This window comes from Hyla sarda, chromosome 3 (assembly GCF_029499605.1).
Source record: "Hyla sarda isolate aHylSar1 chromosome 3, aHylSar1.hap1, whole genome shotgun sequence".
Classification (NCBI taxonomy): domain Eukaryota; kingdom Metazoa; phylum Chordata; class Amphibia; order Anura; family Hylidae; genus Hyla; species Hyla sarda.
This window is the reverse complement of record NC_079191.1, coordinates 14,359,306-14,378,434: the sequence shown is the minus strand read 5'-3', so window position 1 is coordinate 14,378,434 and position 19,129 is coordinate 14,359,306. Positions and strand designations below refer to the sequence as shown.

At 43.8% G+C, this 19,129-nt stretch overlaps 1 protein-coding gene across 1 annotated transcript in view; it reads right to left on the bottom strand.

Annotated features, from left to right (window-relative positions):
* Positions 1-18,856, bottom strand: part of ADCY3 (adenylate cyclase 3) — a 209,818-nt gene extending 190,962 nt beyond the window's left edge. Inside the window, exon 1 of the mRNA XM_056563787.1 lies at positions 17,746-18,856. Within this exon, the coding sequence (XP_056419762.1) occupies positions 17,746-18,420 (675 nt within the window). The 5' untranslated portion in view covers positions 18,421-18,856. The remainder of the gene's footprint in view (positions 1-17,745) is intronic.
* Between the last annotated feature and the right edge of the window lie 273 nt (positions 18,857-19,129).

Sequence of the window (19,129 nt, the reverse complement as noted above, 5' to 3'; positions counted from 1 at the left end):
TTAAGCACCCAAGAATAAGAGTCCTAAGTATTTACCACTAGGTGTCTCCCTTTTCTGCAAACTGCTTTCCACTGCTTGTTGTTAGGGGAATTCCATCTCTAGTAACAGACAGACCAGGACGGAACAAATTAACTTAGGCTTCTTTCACACTGCCATTGTGCTCCCTCCAAAAACAGCCATTAGGCAAATTTTTTTTTATTTTATTTATTTATTTTTTGCCTTAAACATCCGTTATTGGGATGGGGCACAATAGGCAACAACGGGTCCCGATGGATCAAAAACACAACCAGTCACAGCTCAGGATTCCTCTTAAGTAAAGTGAAAGCTGAGCTGTGATTGATTGCAGTGGGAAATTCTCTCTAGTTTTTTTCTTAGGCCCCTTTCACAATGCCATTGTGCCCCATCGGAAGACTCCTGTTAGGCTCTTAAAAAAAAAAAAAAAAAAGACTCCCACAGCCGGGACTACTATTACTCCCATCATGGAACAGACTTGCTTCCATGATGGGAGTAGTAGTTCCCCGCCGCGGGAGTCTACCGGTGGCCCGGGAGGCTACATTAGTGTTTATACTACTACCCCCATCATGGAAAATACTCTGTTCCATGATGAGGGTTGTAGTACAGGGGCTGAGTGATTGATTGCACCGGGTCTCACTTCTGAGACCCGATGCAATTAGAAGTTATTAAACAGGGGAGCGGTTGGCATGCTCCCCTCCCCTGCGATGTACGATGTATTTTACTTTCATTTTTAAATTCCCCGCCGGGAGCCCTGAATGGATGGTACAGAGGAGCCATTCAGGGCTCCCGGCGGGGTTTTTAAACTTCAGTGCGTCCCCTTATTCCCCCATGTGTATATATATATATATATATATATATATATATGATTCTCCCCTGTCTCATATGCCTTTGCAGCGCTATGAATGAAAAGTATTCTATCAGCAGCGCATCTGGCCGGCTTGATGCACTGCTGTTAGAATACTTTTCCTTCATAGCGCTGCGGAGGCATATGATTATAGAAGCGCTGTGCGGGCCAGATATATAGCATTATCTGGCCCCCACAGTGCTTCTATGTACATATGCCCCCTCAGTGCTATGAAAGACAAGTATTCTTTCAGCAGCGCATCGGGCCAGCCGGCTTTCTGGCCTGATGCACTGCTAATAGCATACTTTTCATTCATAGCGCCTGCCGGGGGCTTATGATAACGCTGCGAGGGAAAAAATATATATATATGCGCTGCGGGGGAAAATACCTATATAAATGCGCTGCGGGGGACAAGACATATAGCGGAGCAGGGGGCAAGATATATAGAAGCGCTGCGGGCGATTCTATATATCTTTCCCCACCGCAGCCCTTCTATTTGAAAACCCCGCCGGGAGCCCTCTCCTCTGTACTGGCCATTCAGAGCTCCCTGCGGGAAATTTAAAAATAAAATTAAATACATCGTACATCGTAAGGGAGTGGAGCCTGCCACCCGCCACCCTGTTTAATAAATTCTAATCGCATCAGGTCTCAAAAGTGAGACCCGGTGCGATGAATCTCTCAGCCCCTGTACTACAACCCCCATCATGGAACAGAGTCTGTTCCATGATGGGGGTTGTAGGACAAACACTAATGTAGCCTCCCGCAGCCAGGGAATTACTACTCCCATCATGGAAACAAGTCTGTTGTAGTTCACGAAGATCCAGCTCTCTCCACCGATACACCCCCGACACGGATCCGCACCCAGCCCGGTGCACACAGACGCATGCGCCTGAAACGCGTCTGTCTGCTAGTTGCCTGTACTGCTTTTACTGTGAGTTCTAATAAAGTCTGGATTTCTACTTACCCACGCTGGATCATTTCTCCTTGTTTGAAACAAGTCTGTTCCATGATGGGAGTAGTAGTAGTCCCTCAGCACTGCTGGAGTCTGCTGAGGTCACCTCTTCTGAGCATGGTCAGAAGTAATAACGGATATTATAAACCAAGTGCAAACGGATGACATAAAGGCTTATCCCTGTACCATAGACTTCAATGTTAAAAATACAGCCATTATTTTACCCGTTTCTTGTGGCGGAAGAAAAATGAGTGCATGTGCCGTTTTTTCTTCCGTCACAAATATCGTCCGTTATTCATGACGGGCTATAAAGGGTTATAACGGATAATCAAAAAATCCCATAGACTTGAATGGGATTTTGTAACGGCCATTTAACATCCGTTTTTAACGCTTGTCTAACGGAAGTTTATAAACGGATCTTCTAACGGAACAACTTTATAGTGTAAAAGGGGCCTGTGCCTTTAACATCCGTTATCCGGACAGGATACAAAGGGCAACAACAGGTCCCAACAGATCCCATTTACTATTATGGGGTCCGTCAGGCACCGAAGTTAAAGGGATACTCCACTGCCCCAGCATCCGGAACGTTTCGGCCAGAACGCTGGGTGCGGGGGTCGTGACGTCACACCCCCTTCCATGCAAGTCTATGGGAGGGGGCGTGACGTATGTCACGCCCCCTCCCATAGACTTGCATTGAGGGGGCGGGGTGTGACATCACACAGGGGCGGAGTCATGAAGTCACAATCTTCCGTTCCCGTGGTCGGGAGCCAGACCCTCCAGCGCTTCCGTAGCAGTAACAGGAGGGTGCCGCATGCTATATTGTGGGGGACCCCCGTGATCAGACATCTTATCCCCTATCCTTTGGATAGGGGATAGGATGTCTAGGGGTGGAGTACCCCTTTAACGGGAGTAGCAGGAAAAAAAGACGTTACATGATATATTTGTTCTCCCGCTATTCTCCCCCGTTTCCCTGACGTGCATTGCACGGCCTTTTACAACCGTCAGTGTGAAATAAGCTTTACACAGTTTGATAAATCCAGCCCATTTAATGAGGGTGGGGCTTAACTTGTGCTATGCAGGAGAGAGCCTGAACCATGTAAATGCAAGTCTACCCTATATGCCTTTTTTTCCTGGGGGTCCCAACTGTGCCCAAAAAATTTATAAAAATCAAGGTCTCCCCTTTATCGCTTACTACCACTAAGGTTCTAAGCAACTGTCCCTTTGGGTAATTGTCATCATGATCAGCAGTTTATTGCTAAGACCAGGGCTGCTTATGTGATGCCACTTCTTCTTTGCTGTTTTCCTTTCACCTTGCAAAGCAATTGCGCCACTATCCTCCTTCTCCCTCCACATTTCATCTATGGTACTGTACTGTTAATCACCCCCCTCCCAACATAGTGCCAGCCTGTTAAGTCTAGTGCACCCTCTCCATCACTATGTCATGGCATAGCAGTAAGAAGTAGGTGCTGTCCTGTGATTGACCAGACAAGTAAGGGAAAGGAAGTTCAGGTGTGTGCACTACTGGCAAACAGTCCAGCTCTGATCCTGTCCCGTTAAATGAAGAAGTTAAAGGGATACTCCACTGCCCCAGCGTCCGGAACGTTTAGGTCAGAATGCTGAGTGTGGGGGTCATGACGTCACGGCCTATGCCCCTCGTGACGTCACACCCCCTCAATGCAAGTCTATGGGAGGGGGTGTGACGTATGTCACGCCCCCTCCCATAGACTTGCATTGAGGGGGCGTGGTGTAACGTCACGACCCCCGCAGCCCGTGGCATTCGGAACTAAATGTTTCAGACACTGGGGCAGGGGAGTACCCCTTTGAAAAATAGCTGAGAGCACAAACCTCACCTTGTCACCGCTCCGGTGAAAAAAAAAAAAAATTCCCAGCTGGTGCCAGAAAGTTATACAGATTTGTAAATTACTTCTATTTCAAAATCTTAATCCTTCCAGTACTTATCAGCTGCTGTATCCTCCACGGGAAGTTGTGTAGTTATTTTCAGTCTGACCACAGTGCTCTCTGCTGAAACCTCTGTCCGCGTCAGGAACTATCCAGAGCAGAAGAGGATTTACTCCTGCTCTGGACAGTTCCTGACACTGACATAGGTGGCAGCAGAGAGCACTGTGGTCAGACTGGAAAGAACTACACAACTTCCTCTGGAACATACAGCAGCTGATAAGTCCTGGAAGGATTAAAGGGATTATCCAGGAAAAAAACTTTTTATATATATATATATATATATATATATATATATATATATATCAACTGGTTCCAGAAAGTTAAACAGATTTGTAAATTACTTCTATTAAAAAATCTTCATCCTTTCAGTACTGATGAGCTTCTGAAGTTGAGTTGTTCTTTTCTGATGACACCTGTCTCGGGAACTGCCCAGTTTAGAAGCAAATCCCCATAGCAAACCTCATCTACTCTGTGCAGTTCCCGAGACAAGCAGAGATGTCAGCAGAGAGCACTGTTGCCAGACAGAAAACAACAACTCAACTTCAGCAGCTGATAATTATTGAAAGGATTAAGATTTTTTAATAGAAGTAATTTACAAATCTGTTTAACTTTCTGGAGCCAGTTATTATTTAAAAAAATAAAATAAAAAAAAATAAAGTTTTTTCCTGGAATACCCCTTTAAGATTTTTAAATAATGTACCGTATATACTCGAGTATAAGCCGACCCGAGTATAAGCCGAGACCCCTAATTTCAACCCAAAATCCCAGGAAAAGTTATTGACTCGAGTATAAGCCTAGGGTGGGAAATACCTCATCCCCCCCTGTCATCATCCAGACCCGTCATTAACATCCTCATCATCCCCTTGTCATCATCCCACACATCCCCCCTTCATCATCCCCTTGTCATCATCCCACACATCCCCTTATCATCCCACACATCCCCCCTTCATCATCCCCTTGTCATCATCCCACACATCCCCTTATCATCCCACACATCCCCCCTTCATCATCCCCTTGTCATCATCCCACACATCCCCTTATCATCCCACACATCCCCCCTTCATCATCCCCTTGTCATCATCCCACACATCCCCCCTTCATCATCCCCTTGTCATCATCCCACACATCCCCTTATCATCCCACACATCCCCCCTTCATCATCCCCTTGTCATCATCCCACACATCCCCTTATCATCCCACACATCCCCCCTTCATCATCCCCTTGTCATCATCCCACACATCCCCTTATCATCCCACACATCCCCCCTTCATCATCCCCTTGTAATCATCCCACACCCCCCCCTTCATCATCCCCACCCCCCTTCATCATCCCCACACCCCCCCCCCCCTTCATCATCCTCTTCTCATCATTCGCCCTCAGTGGTCTTCAACCTGCGGACCTCCAGAGGTTTCAAAACTACAACTCCCAGCAAGCCCGGGCAGCCATCGGCTGTCCGGGCTTGCTGGGAGTTGTAGTTTTGAAACCTCCGGAGGTCCGCAGGTTGAAGACCACTGCGGCCTTCAACATGCGGACCTCCAGAGGTTTCAAAACTACAACTCCCAGCAAGCCCAGGCAGCCATCGGCTGTCCGGGCTTGCTGGGAGTTGTAGTTTTGAAACCTCCGGAGGTCCGCAGGTTGAAGACCACTGCGGCCTTCAACATCATCCAGCCCCCTCTCACCCCCTTTAGTTCTGAGTACTCACCTCCGCTCGGCGCTGGTCCGGTCCTGCAGGGCTGTCCGGTAAGGAGGTGGTCCGGTGAGGAGGTGGTCCGGGCTGCTATCTTCACCGGGGGCGCCTCTTCTCCGCGCTTCCGGCCCGGAATAGAGCCGTTGCCTAGACAACGACGCATCTGCGTCGTTGTCAAGGCAACGTGACTATTCTGAGGCCGGGCCCGAAGCGCTTAGAAGAGGCCTCCCCGGTGAAGATAGCAGCCCGGACCACCTCCTCACCGTACCACCTCCTTACCGGACAGCCCTGCAGGACCGGACCAGCGCCGAGCGGAGGTGAGTACTCAGAACTAAAGGGGGTGAGAGGGGGCTGGATGATGTTGAAGGCCGCAGTGGTCTTCAACCTGCGGACCTCCGGAGGTTTCAAAACTACAACTCCCAGCAAGCCCGGACAGCCGATGGCTGCCCTGGCTTGCTGGGAGTTGTAGTTTTGAAACCTCTGGAAGTCCGCAGGTTGAAGACCACTGCGGGTGGGGGAGTTCACTCGAGTATAAGCCGAGGGGGGTGTTTTCAGCACGAAAAATCGTGCTGAAAAACTCGGCTTATACTCGAGTATATACGGTAAGTAATTTACAAATATGTATAACTTTCTGGGACCAGTTGGTTTGAAAGCATTTTTCTACTGGAGTACCCCTTTAAATAGTCCAGGTACGCTTTAAATATCAAAGGTCATAGGAACATTTTTTGGTGACTGTATAAGAGCGCAGTATAACGTATTGTATAAACTTCGGCCCCTGGAATGGAAAACAATGGCATTCCGCGCTAAGCCGCGCCGCCGCCTCTCCTATAGGTTATATCCTATTTACTGGGTGACTCAGATACAGCACGTGCTTCATTCACATACGCCGGGGATCACTACGGAAAGGATCTATGCATCATCTGGTGGACGGCTCTGTATACACAAGAACCCCGGCAATAATACACAAGACAGTGCTAGGGAGCAGTGCATTATGGGGGATCACTGCACTGAGCTATAGGTTAGTATGTGAATATTCATCACCCTTCCCAACCCTGGGCCACCACCTTTCTTGCCAAAAAATACCGGCCATGCTCATTTGCATAATTGATTATATATGCGTGACATCACAGGATGCACATATGCGGGGGAGGGAAATGTTGTCTTTTTCTGACCCCTATAACTTTTTTATTTGTCCTTATACGGGGATGTATGAGGGTCATTTTTTGCGCCCCGGTCTGTAGTTTTTAACAAGACCATTTTTATTTCAATGTGACTTTTTTAATCGCTTTTTTATTTATTAAAAAAAAGAGTTACTAACTACAACTCCCAGCATGCCCTGATAAAGCCTGTGGATCAGCAGCTGCTCCAAACGAAAACTACAACTCCCAGCATGTTGGACTATATAGTAGTATATAGTATAAGTCAATGTTTCCCAACCAGGGTGCCTCCAGCTGTTGCAAAACTACAACTCACAGCATGTTGGACTATATAGTAGTATATAGTATAGGTCAGTGTTTCCCAACCAGAGGTGCCTCCAGCTGCTGCAAAACTACAACTCCCAGCATGTTGAACTATATAGAAATATGTAGTATAGATCAGTGTTTCCCAACCAGGGGTGCCTCCAGCTGTTGCAAAACTACAACTCCCAGCATGTTGGACTATATAGAAATATGTAGTATAGATCAGTGTTTCCCAACCAGGGGTGCCTCCAGCTGTTGCAAAACTACAACTCCCAGCATGTTGGACTATATAGTAGTGTATAGTATAGGTCAGTGTTTCCCAACCAGGGGTGCCTCCAGCTGTTGCAAAATGACAACTCCTAGCATGTTGGACTATATAGTAGTATATAGTATAGGTCAGTGTTTCCCAACCAGGGGTGCCTCCAGCTGTTGCAAAACTACAACTCCCAGCATGTTGGACTATATAGTAGTGTATAGTATAGGTCAGTGTTTCCCAACCAGAGGTGCCTCCAGCTGCTGCAAAACTACAACTCCCAGCATGTTGAACTATATAGAAATATGTAGTATAGATCAGTGTTTCCCAACCAGGGGTGCCTCCAGCTGTTGCAAAACTACAACTCCCAGCATGTTGGACTATATAGAAATATGTAGTATAGATCAGTGTTTCCCAACCAGGGGTGCCTCCAGCTGTTGCAAAACTACAACTCCCAGCATGTTGGACTATATAGTAGTGTATAGTATAGGTCAGTGTTTCCCAACCAGGGGTGCCCCCAGCTGTTGCAAAATGACAACTCCTAGCATGTTGGACTATATAGTAGTATATAGTATAGGTCAGTGTTTCCCAACCAGGGGTGCCTCCAGCTGTTGCAAAACTACAACTCCCAGCATGTTGGACCATATATAGTATTATATACCATAGGTCAGTATTTTCCAACCAGGGGTGCCTCCAGCTGTTGCAAAACTACAACTCCCAGCATGTTGGACTATATAGTAGTATATAGTATAGCTCAGTGTTTCCCAACCAGGGGTGCCTCCAGCTGTGGCAAAACTACAATTCCAAGCATGCTGGGAGTTGTAGTTTTGCAACAACTGGAGGCACCCCTGGTTGGGAAACACTGGTATAGTTATGGTGCAGCATTCCGGGAGTTGGAGGATTGGTTGGATAAATACCGCCCATTACATTGCCCTATTTTTAATATAAAAATACCGTCAGGGTGGCCAAAATGCCGGCCAGGTGACAACCCTAACATCAGATAAAAGCTAATACCTTCTAATCACACACCCCCTCCTCCCTCCGATCCACCATTTTTCGAGGGAATATCCTATCTGTGTGTAGTAGTGGAGAAGACACGAGCCCCGGGGCCCCTCTGGGAGCTGCAGTAAGTGCTCTCCGGGGGCCACATTCAGGGTTATTAGTCACACAGTGTTATCATACACCGTCATTTACACTTGTTATTCTGTGCACATGGCGGACATTATGAAGCCAGCGTAATGACAATGCCGACACTGCGCCGCACATGTGACAACAAAATTACAGCAGGGGTTCTGGCCCCCCTCTGACACAGGGCCCGGGTGTGACCCCCCCTATAGCTACACCCCGAGTACTACGGGGGAGATTTATCAAAACCTGTGGAGAGGAAAAGTGGACCAGTTGCCAATAGCAACCAATCAGATCGCTACTTTCATTTTGCAGAGGCCTTTTTAAAATGAAAGAAGCGATCTGATTGGTTGCTATGGGCAACTGGGCAACTTTTCCTCTGCGCAGATTTTGATAAATTTCCCTATAAATATATATAACCAGTTTATCCTATACACAAGGCGTGATGATGTCATAGCTCCGACCATGATGATGTCACCGTGGGATCCAAGTCCCCAATCTCTACGATGCAAATGAAGCTCAGCAAGGGTATCTAAGCCTATCATGTATAATATTGTCTGTATAGCCAGTGTATCCAAGCCTATCATGTATAATATTGTCTGTATAGCCAGTGTATCTAAGCCTATGATGTATAATATTGTCTGTATAGTCAGTGTATCTAAGCCTATGATGTATAATATTGTCTGTATAGTCAGTGTATCTAAGCCTATCATGTATAATATTGTCTGTATAGCCCAAGTATCTAAGCCTATCATGTATAATACTGTCTGTATAGTCAGTGTATCTAAGCCTATCATGTATACTGTTGTCTGTATAGTCAGTGTATCTAAGCCTATCATGTATAATATTGTCTGTATAGTCAGTGTATCTAAGCCTATCATGTATAATATTGTCTGTATAGCCAGTGTATCTGAGCCTATCATGTATAATATTGTCTGTATAGTCAGTGTATCTAAGCATATCATGTATAATATTGTCTATATAGTCAGTGTATCTAAGCCTATCATGTATAATATTGTCTATATAGTCAGTGTATCTAAGCATATCATGTATAATATTGTCTATATAGTCAGTGTATCTAAGCATATCATGTATACTGTTGTCTGTATAGTCAGTGTATCTAAGCCTATCATGTATAATATTGTCTGTATAGCCAGTGTATCTAAGCCTATCATGTATAATATTGTCTGTATAGCCAGTGTATCTAAGCCTATCATGTATAATATTATCTGTATAGTCAGTGTATCTAAGCCAAACATGTACAATATTGTCTGTATAGCTAGTGTATCTAAGCCTATCATGTATAATATTGTCTGTATAACCAGTGTATCTAAGCCTATCATGTATAATATTGTCTGTATAGCCAGTGTATCTAAGCCTATCATGTATAATATTGTCTGTATAGCCAGTGTATCTAAGCCTATAATGTATAATATTGTCTGTATAGCCAGTGTATCTAAGCCTATCATGTATAATATTGTCTGTATAGCCAGTGTATCTAAGCCAAACATGTACAATATTGTCTGTATAGCCAGTGTATCTAAGCCTATCATGTATAATAGTGTCTGTATAGTCAGTGTATCTAAGCCTATCCTGTATAATATTGTCTGTATAGACAGTGTATCTAAGCCAAACATGTACAATATTGTCTGTATAGCCAGCGTATCTAAGCCTATCATGTAAAATATTGTCTATTACATGAGCAGGAGGTTTGTTACAGTGTGTCACCCCAGTGTGAAGGTGATTACATGAGGAGGAGGTTTGTTACAGTATTTCACCCCAGCAGCAAGGTGATTACATGGGGAGGAGGTTTGTTACAGTATTTCACCCCAGCAGTAAGGAGATTACATGAGGAGGAGGTTTGTTACAGTGTGTCACCCCAGTAGTAAGGAAATTACATGAGGAGGAGGTTTGTTACAGTGTGTCACCCCAGTAGTAAGGAGATTACATGAGGAGGAGGTTTGTTACAGTGTGTCACCCCAGTAGTAAAGAGATTAGATGAGGAGGAGGTTTGTTACAGTGTGTCAACCCAGTAGTAAGGAGATTACATGAGGAGGAGGTTTGGTACAGTGTGTCACCCCAGTAGTAAAGTGATTACACGAGGAGGAGGTTTATTACAGTGTGTCACCCCGTTAGTAAGGAGATTACATGAGGAGGAGGTTTGTTACAGTGTGTCACGCCAGTAGTAAGGAGATTACATGAGGAGGAGGTTTGTTACAGTGTGTCACCCCAGTAGTAAAGAGATTACATGAGGAGGAGGTTTGTTACAGTGTGTCACCCCAGTAGTAAGGAGATTACATGAGGAGGAGGTTTGTTACAGTGTGTCACCCCAGTAGTAAAGAGATTACATGAGAAGGAGGTTTGTTACAGTGTGTCACCCCAGTAGTAAGGAGATTACATGAGGAGGAGGTTTGTTACAGTGTGTCACCCCAGTAGTAAGGTGATTACATGAGGAGGGCGTTTGTTACAGTGTGTCACCCCAGTAGTAAGGAGATTACATGAGGTGGAGGTTTGTTTGCCTATGGTGGCAAAAATCCTTGCACCAGGTCTGCTCTCATGTGAACTTGATCAGCACTCTCACTGCAACACAGAGTGTTTTAAAGGGGTACTCCGGTGGAATTTTTTTTTTTTTAATCAACTGGTGCCAGAAAGCTGAACAGATTTGTAAATTACCTCTGTTAAAATGTTTTAATCCTTCCAGTACATATCAGCTGCTGTACACTACATAGGAAGTTCTTTTCTTTTTGAATTTCTTTTCTGTCTGACCACAGTGCCCTCTGCTGACACCTCTGTCCATGTCAGGAACTGTCCAGAGCAGGATAGATTTGCTTTGGGGATTTGCTCCTACTCTGGACAGCTCCCAACATGGACAGAGGTGTCAGCAGAGAGCACTGTGGTCAGACAGAAAAGAAATTAAAAAAGAAAAGAACTTCCTGTGGAGCATACAGCAGCTAAGCACTGGAAGGGTTAAGATTTTTAAATATAAGTAATTTACAAATCTGTTTAACTTTCTGGCACCAGTTGATTTAAAAAAAAAAAAATGTTTTCCACTGGAGTACCCCTTTAAGGAGAGATGCATGCAGATATAGGCAGAACTAGCAGAGGGCGCTACAGTGGAAGTAGCAAAATTCACAGCAGTGCAGAGTATTTTCATGAGAAAAGTTGCTGATATCATAGGAGGTGTCAAAGGAGAAGCTACACAAAATAGGGAGCAGGAACCCCAGCAGCACAGAGTATTACAGGAGAAGTGAGTTCTGATATTACAGGAGATGATAATATGAGAGTTACAAAGTGATAGAAGCAGGGTTCTCAGCAGCACAGAGTGTTTCAGGAAAAGGTAGTGCTTATATTGTAGGACAGTGGTCTTCAACCTGCGGACCTCCAGATGTTGCAAAACTACAACTCCCAGCATGCCCGGACAGCCAACGGCTGTCCGGGCATGCTGGGAGTTGTAGTTTTGCAACATCTGGAGGTCCGCAGGTTGAAGACCACTGTTATAGGAGATGACAAACTGAGGGTTAGAGAGCGATAAAAGCAGGGTTCACAGCAGCACAGAGTATTTCAGAAGAGAGTATTGCTGCCATTATCAAGAGATAGATGAATGATAAACTAAGAGTAACTGAGATAGAAGCAGAGAAGCAGTGTACCCCGCAGCACAGAGTGTTTAAGGAGAAGGTAGTGCTTATATTTTAGCAGATGATAAACACAGTTACAGAGTGATAGAAGCAGGGTTCTCAGCAGCACAGAGTGTTTAAAGGGGTACTCCGGTGGAAAACTTATTATTTTTTTTAATCAACTGGTGCCAGAAAGTTGAACAGATTTGTAAATGACTTCTATTAAAAAATCTTAATCCTTCCAGTACTTTTTAGCTGCTGAATACTACAGAGGAAATTCTTTTCCTTTTTGGAACGCAGAGCTCTCTGCTGACATCACGAGCACAGTGCTCTCTGCTGACATCTCTGTCCTTTTTAAGAACTGTCTAGAGTAGGAGACAATCCCCATAGCAAACATATGCGGCTGTTCAGTTCCTAAAATGGACAGAGACGTCAGCAGAGAGCACTGTGCTGGTGATGTCAGCAGAGAGCTCTGTGTTCCAAAAGGAAAAGAATTTCCTCTGTAGTATTGAGCAGCTAATAAGTACTGGAAGGATTAAGATTTTTTTATATATTTTTTTTTCTGGCATCGGTTGATTTAAAAAAAAAAAAAAAAGAAAAGTTTTCCACCGGAGTACTCCTTTAAGAAGAAAGCGGTGCTGATATTATAGGAGATGATATACCGAGGGATACATTGCTGTACATGGGAATAGAAGCAGGGTTCTCAGCAGCACAGAGTGTTTTAGGTGAAGGTAGTGCTTATCTTATAGTAGATGATATACTGAGCTTCATTTTGATCAGTATTTTAAACCAAAACCAAGAAAGGGAACATGGAAAACATGAAAAACTATAATGGAAAAAGTAACAAGAACAGAAGAATCCAGCTCAGCGGTGAAGGTAGACTTTATTGTAACAACGTTACATGGAACACAGGTACAGGTGGCAGGATGTGACGCATTTCTACCAGGTGCTGGCCTTACTCATGAGTATGAGCATGAGGAAGGCCAGCACCTGGCTGAAACGCGTCAAACCCTGCCATCTGTACCTGTGTTCCATGTAACGTTGTTACAATAAAGTCTACCTTCAGCGCTGAGCTGGGACTGAGCTGGATTCTTCTGTTCTTGTTACTGTCTACATTCAGTGCAGTCTGCACTGTTCCGTGCTCGGCTATTGGCATTAAGGTGAGCTGATCTGGCTTTACTACTTCTCTATAATGGAAAAAGTTGCACTTTTTTTCTGTGATTTGCACCCATTCCTGTTTTTGGCTATAAATACCGACCAAAATACTGTGCTTGTGCATGCAGCCGTACAGAGTGGACCAAGCGGAGTCTCAAGTAGCACAGAGTATTTCAGGAGAAACGTGCTCACATTGGAAGAACTGTCAGTCCCCATTAGCACATTTCAGTACAGGAGTTTTATAGTAGAAGGAACACAGTCCCCAGCAGTACAAAGTATTTCAGGAGAGGAGTTATATAGTATAAGGAACACAGTCCCCAGCAGTACAGAGTATTTCAGGAGAGGAGTTATATAGTATAAGGAACACAGTCCCCAGCAGTACAAAGTATTTCAGGAGAGGAGTTATATAGTATAAGGAACACAGTCCTCAGCAGTACAGAGTCTTTCAGGAGAGGAGTTATATAGTATAAGGAACACAGTCCTCATCAATACAAAATATTTCAGGAGAGGAGTTATATAGTATAAGGAACACAGTCCTCAGCAGTACAGAGTCTTTCAGGAGAGGAGTTATATAGTACAGTGGTCCCTCAAGTTACAATATTAATTGGTTCCAGGACGACCATTGTATGTTGAAACCATTGTATGTTGAGACCAGAACTCTATGGAAACCTGGTAATTGGTTCTAAAGGCACCAAATTGTCATCTAAAAATAGGAAAAAGTGAGGATTAAAGAAAAATAAGATGATAACTAATATAGATAAAGCAAATCCTTACATATAAAAGTAAGAAATATCTGCTGGGAGCTGTAAATCATGGTTTATGTCAGTATTTCCCAAGCAGGGAGCCTCCAGCTGTTGCAAAACTACAACTCCCAGCATGCCCGGACAGCCAAAGGCTGTCTGGGCATGCTGGGAGTTGTAGTTTTGCAACAGCTGGGGGCTCCCTGCTTCGGAAACACTGGTCTATGTAGAGGACAGGAGCTTATTCCGGGTCCTTTACAGTAAACGAAACGTCCTAAAAAAGTAACATGGAGTCGCCCTCACCTGGTGTCCAAAGGAGCAGGTAACCCTGGTACAGGTAAAGAGTACAGAACATGTAATACCTCCCTATACTGTAGGGGGTGCTACCAGACATCAGTCAGTGCATACACTTCAGTACCAAGTGTACAGAACATGTTGTACCTCCCTGTACTGTAGGGGGCGCTATCAGACATCAGTCAGTGCATACTCTTCAGTAATACAGGGGTTTTACCATTAAATTGCCCATTCTGATTGATCAGTTCTTCCGGCCATTGACACGTTTCAAGGATCTGGACAGTCCGTAACATTGTATGTTGAGCCTGGTTTCAACTTACAATGGTCCAGAAAAGACCATTGTATGTTGAAACTATTGTATGTTGAGGCCATTGTAAGTTGAGGGATCACTGTATAAGGAACACAGTCCACAGCAGTATAGAGTATTTCAGGAGAGGAGTTATATAGTATATGGAACACAGTCCCCAGCAGTACAGAGTATTTCAGGAGAGCAGTTATATAGTATATGGAACACTGTTCCCAGCAGCACAGAGTATTTCAGGAGAGGAGTTATATAGTATAAGGGACACAATCAACAGCAGCAAAGAGTTTGTCAAGAGAGGAGTTATATAGTATAAGGAACACAGTCCCCAGCAGCACAGAGTATTTCAGGAGAGGAGTTATATAGTTTAAGGGACACAGTCCCAAGCAGCACATGGTATTTCAGGAGAGAAGTTATATAGTAGAAGGAACATAGTCCCCAGCAGCACATAGTATTCCAGTAGAGGAGTTATATATTATAAGGAACACAGTCCCCAGCAGTACAGAGTATTTCAGGAGAGCAGTTATATAGTATATGGAACACAATCCACAGCAGTACAGAGTTTGTCAAGAGAGGAGTTATATAGTATAAGGAACACAGTCCCCAGCAGCACAGAGTATTTCAGGAGAGGACTTATATAGTATAAGGAACACAGTCCCTAGCAACACAGAGTATTTCAGGAGAGGAGTTATATAGTTTAAGGGACACAATCCACAGCAGTACAGAGTTTGTCAAGAGAGGAGTTATATAGTATAAGGAACACAGTCCCCAGCAGCACAGAGTATTTCAGGAGAGGAGTTATATAGTATAAGGAACACAGTCCCCAGCAGCACAGAGTATTTCAGGAGAGGAGTTATATAGTATAAGGAACACAGTCCCTAGCAACACAGAGTATTTCAGGAGAGGAGTTATATAGTATATGGAACACAGTCCCAATCAGTACAGAGTATTTCAGGAGAGAACTTATATAGTAGAAGGAACCCTGTCCCCAGCAGCACAGAATATTTCAGTAGAGGAGTTATATAGTAGAAGGAACACAGTCCACAGCAGCACATAGTATTTTAGGAGAGGAGTTATATAGTATAAGGAACACAATCCCCAGCAGCACAGAGTATTTCAGGAGATTAGTTATATAGTATATGGAACCCAGTCCCAATCAGTACAGAGTATTTCAGGAGAGAAGTTATATAGTAGAAGGAACCCTGTCCCCAGCAGCACAGAGTATTTCAGGAGATTATTTATATAGTATATGGAACACAGTCCCAAGCAGTATAGAGTATTTCAGGAGAGAAGTTATATAGTAGAAGAAAACACAATCCACAGCAGCACAGAGTATTTCAGGAGAGGATTATATAGTATAAGGAACACAATCCACAGCAGCACAGAGTATTTCAGGAGAAAAGTGCTCACAAAGCTGGTCCCATCGAATTTGGTGAGAAGTACTATAGCCCCCTTCCCCTTCTTCTATGTATCCAATTATTGAAGTCTATGGCCACATTAGACCAGTGTTTCCTAACCAGGGTGCCACCAGATGTTGCAAAACTACAACTCCCAGCATGCCCAGACAGCCGAAGGCTGTCCGAGCATGCTGGGAGTTGTAATTTTGCAACAGTTGGAGGCATCCTGGTTGGACAACACTGTAGTAGACATATATGGCAGCAGATTTTCCCGGTGTTTACTCCAAATTTGCCCCACGCACATGGTAAGGTAACCTGACATCTTAAAAAACATATTTAAAAAAAAAAATAAGATTTAAAAGATAACTCTAGAGAGTGACCATAAATAAAATAACACTGAAGTTAAAATGTTCTGCAAAAAATAAGAAGAGAATTAAACATGTAAAAAGAAAAAGAAAAAAAAAAGAATCTACAGGTAAATCAATAAATAATAATAATCATAAAAAGGAAACTAAAACAAATGTAAAAAAAATTAAAAAAGTCATTTAAAAGTTACATCAATAAAGTATGAAATAAAAACTCAAACAGAAACAAAAAAAAAAAGAAAAAAAAACTAAGGAAAAAAAGTAATTTACAGGTAAATCAATAATTAATGAAAACAAAAATTACAGAAAAAAAGGAAAAAAGTAATTTACAGGTAAACCAATAAATAATAATGCAAAAAAAAAATAATTAAATTAAAAAAATAAGAAAAAAGTACCGTAATTTGCAGATAAAGGAAAAAAAGAATAAAAAGAATATAAAAAAGTAAAACCAAACAAGAAAAAAATAAGGAAAAAAAAAGGAATTTAAAGGTAAACCAATGAAGATTAAAAAAAAAAAAAAGAAAGAAAGAAAAAAGAAAAGAAAAAGAAAAAAAGTTATTTACAGATAAAGGAATAAAGAATGAAAAAACTAAAACAAAAAAAAAATAATAAAAAAGGTAACTTTTTTTTTACAGTTAAATCAATAAATAATGGAAAGCACAACTAAAATCATGACAAAAGACATGGGTTAAAAAAAATTTACAAAATTACAAATATTTCAATTGCAAAATTCTACATGAGACCCAAAACCTGTACCTATATATCTAGAAGATAAAGAGGCACTATAGCTGTAATAATATACATGTACACATAGCCCTGTAACCCCCTATATATATATATATATATATATATATATATATATATATATATATATATATATGTAAATAAGTTACAGCATCTAAAGGGGTTCTCTTGGGAGATGGAGTATAGAATAACAATAATAATAGTGAGAAAAAAAAATCCAGCACATTACATCCCCATGGACAGGGCCCCTAGTAAATAGCGTAGAAGAGGAGTGCAAGTGCAGCCCAGAACTGCATAAAATTAGGGGCTCCGACTTTAGGAGGAGCAGACATTGGCTGTATACATGTATCTGGTCCATAAGTTTCTATATACAGAGCATCCTCATGGGCAGGGCTTCAGTTACCAAGTTGAGCATAGCCCAATGGGGACTGAATTGTGACCACAGCTCTATCAACATGTGTCCAGAGCCCCCCTTTATGATATGGTATTAAAGGGGCCCTCTATAACTGGGTCAATAAAGTTTAATAGTACCCAGGACAGGCTAAAACTTTGTATCAGACTATGGGCTCCACTTTGGGTACAATTGATCTACAGCAGTAACTTCCAAACTGTGGACCTCCAGCTGTTACAAAACTACAACTCCTAGCATGCCCGGACAGCCGTTGGCTGTCCGGGCATGCTAGGGGTTGTAGTTTTACAACAGCTGGAGGTCCACAGTTTAAAGATCACTGGTCTACATGAAGGACGTCCATCCATCAGGTCCATAAAGTAAGCTTGAACCTTTACCTCATAATTTGTGATTTGTGGTGGTTCCAGTTGGCACCAGCCGGGGCACTTACCTGGCGTAACAAAGCGTTGGTATCCATAGACCCCTGTTGTTGTTGGGCGATGGTTACTCCCAGCACTAAGGTGTGTATTCCGCAGGACACGGTGGTGATCAGGACGATGGGGGTGAGGCGTAGGGGCAACGTGATGAAGAACGAGAACACAAAAAAGGCCTGCCAGCCGACCGTGTCGCTGGCCTCGTGGAAATGGGCAAAGTTAAGGCCAAGGTAGGAAAAAATCTGTGCGGCAATCAATATCCAAAGGATGTAGGGGACAAACTTGCGGGAGATGCGGTCCGGTAGCAATCCAAACTTGCATAGGACGAACAGAAGAAGGTGCGCCAACAACCCCACCACGGCCACCAAGGTTGATGCCAGCTTGTCTTGGGTGTACACCACGGCACACATAACGATGACATAGCAGTCAAAAAGAGCAGCGAAGACCACCAGGACCAGGAGCGTCTCATGGCGCTGCCGGCGGAAATAGGTCTGATAGAGGTTCTCCAACGACTCCGGAGCGAAGGTCAGCCGCATAAACCTCGGCAAGCAGAGGCAGCAGCCCGAGCTCCGAACCGTCACTTCGTGTGTCCGACCCACGCCATGCTCCGGGTCCGATGGCAAGCTGACCGAATAGTCCGCCGAATACTCTGCCGAGTACTCGGGCTCCGAGAAGGCCCGGTTCCGGGGCATCTTTGCAGTGTTTTTTTTTTATTGCCGGTAGAGCGCCTTCTGAAGGATCTTAGAACTTCTCAAACCTGGGATTATAGGCACATGGCCAGATCGTCAACCATGGCCGACGCTCATCTTCTTTGGGTTATGCTCTCCGTCCCTTTGAGTACATGGCAACGTCAGGCCCCAAAACCAGATTCAGGATTGGAAACACCTCGCAAACATCTATAGGTATCTGGGCTTCATCTCAAGAAGGTTCTCCGGATGTTTCTAGATCCTACGTGAAAACGTGGACAGGAGAGCCCTTAGGCCAACTGTAGCCACGACCACCACCTACACCCCCAACCCCCCTTCCCAATCCAACACCCACTATCGGATCTTCCGAGACAGGTGCATCCCTGGTTCCTCAGCAAGCTGGAGATGCGGTTCTTCTCGTGATCATATGTTCTTCTTCTCGTCTTGCACCGTCTCCCCCCCCCCCCCCACCCCCCACTTGTGCAATCTGTTGTGGGTTTTTTGTTTTTTAATCAAAGAACAGGATGTAATTCCTCCCAAAGCCTGGATCTTGTGTCCTCAATCAGGCACGACTCGTGACAGAAGCCCAAGGAAAATAATCAGCATGTTCACATCCCACCACGTATGGACAAACATCCCTCCGAAGCTTAATAGGGAATTAGGAGGAAAAAAAATATAATGCAACAGTGGACGGAAAAAAAGGCGAGGATGGGGC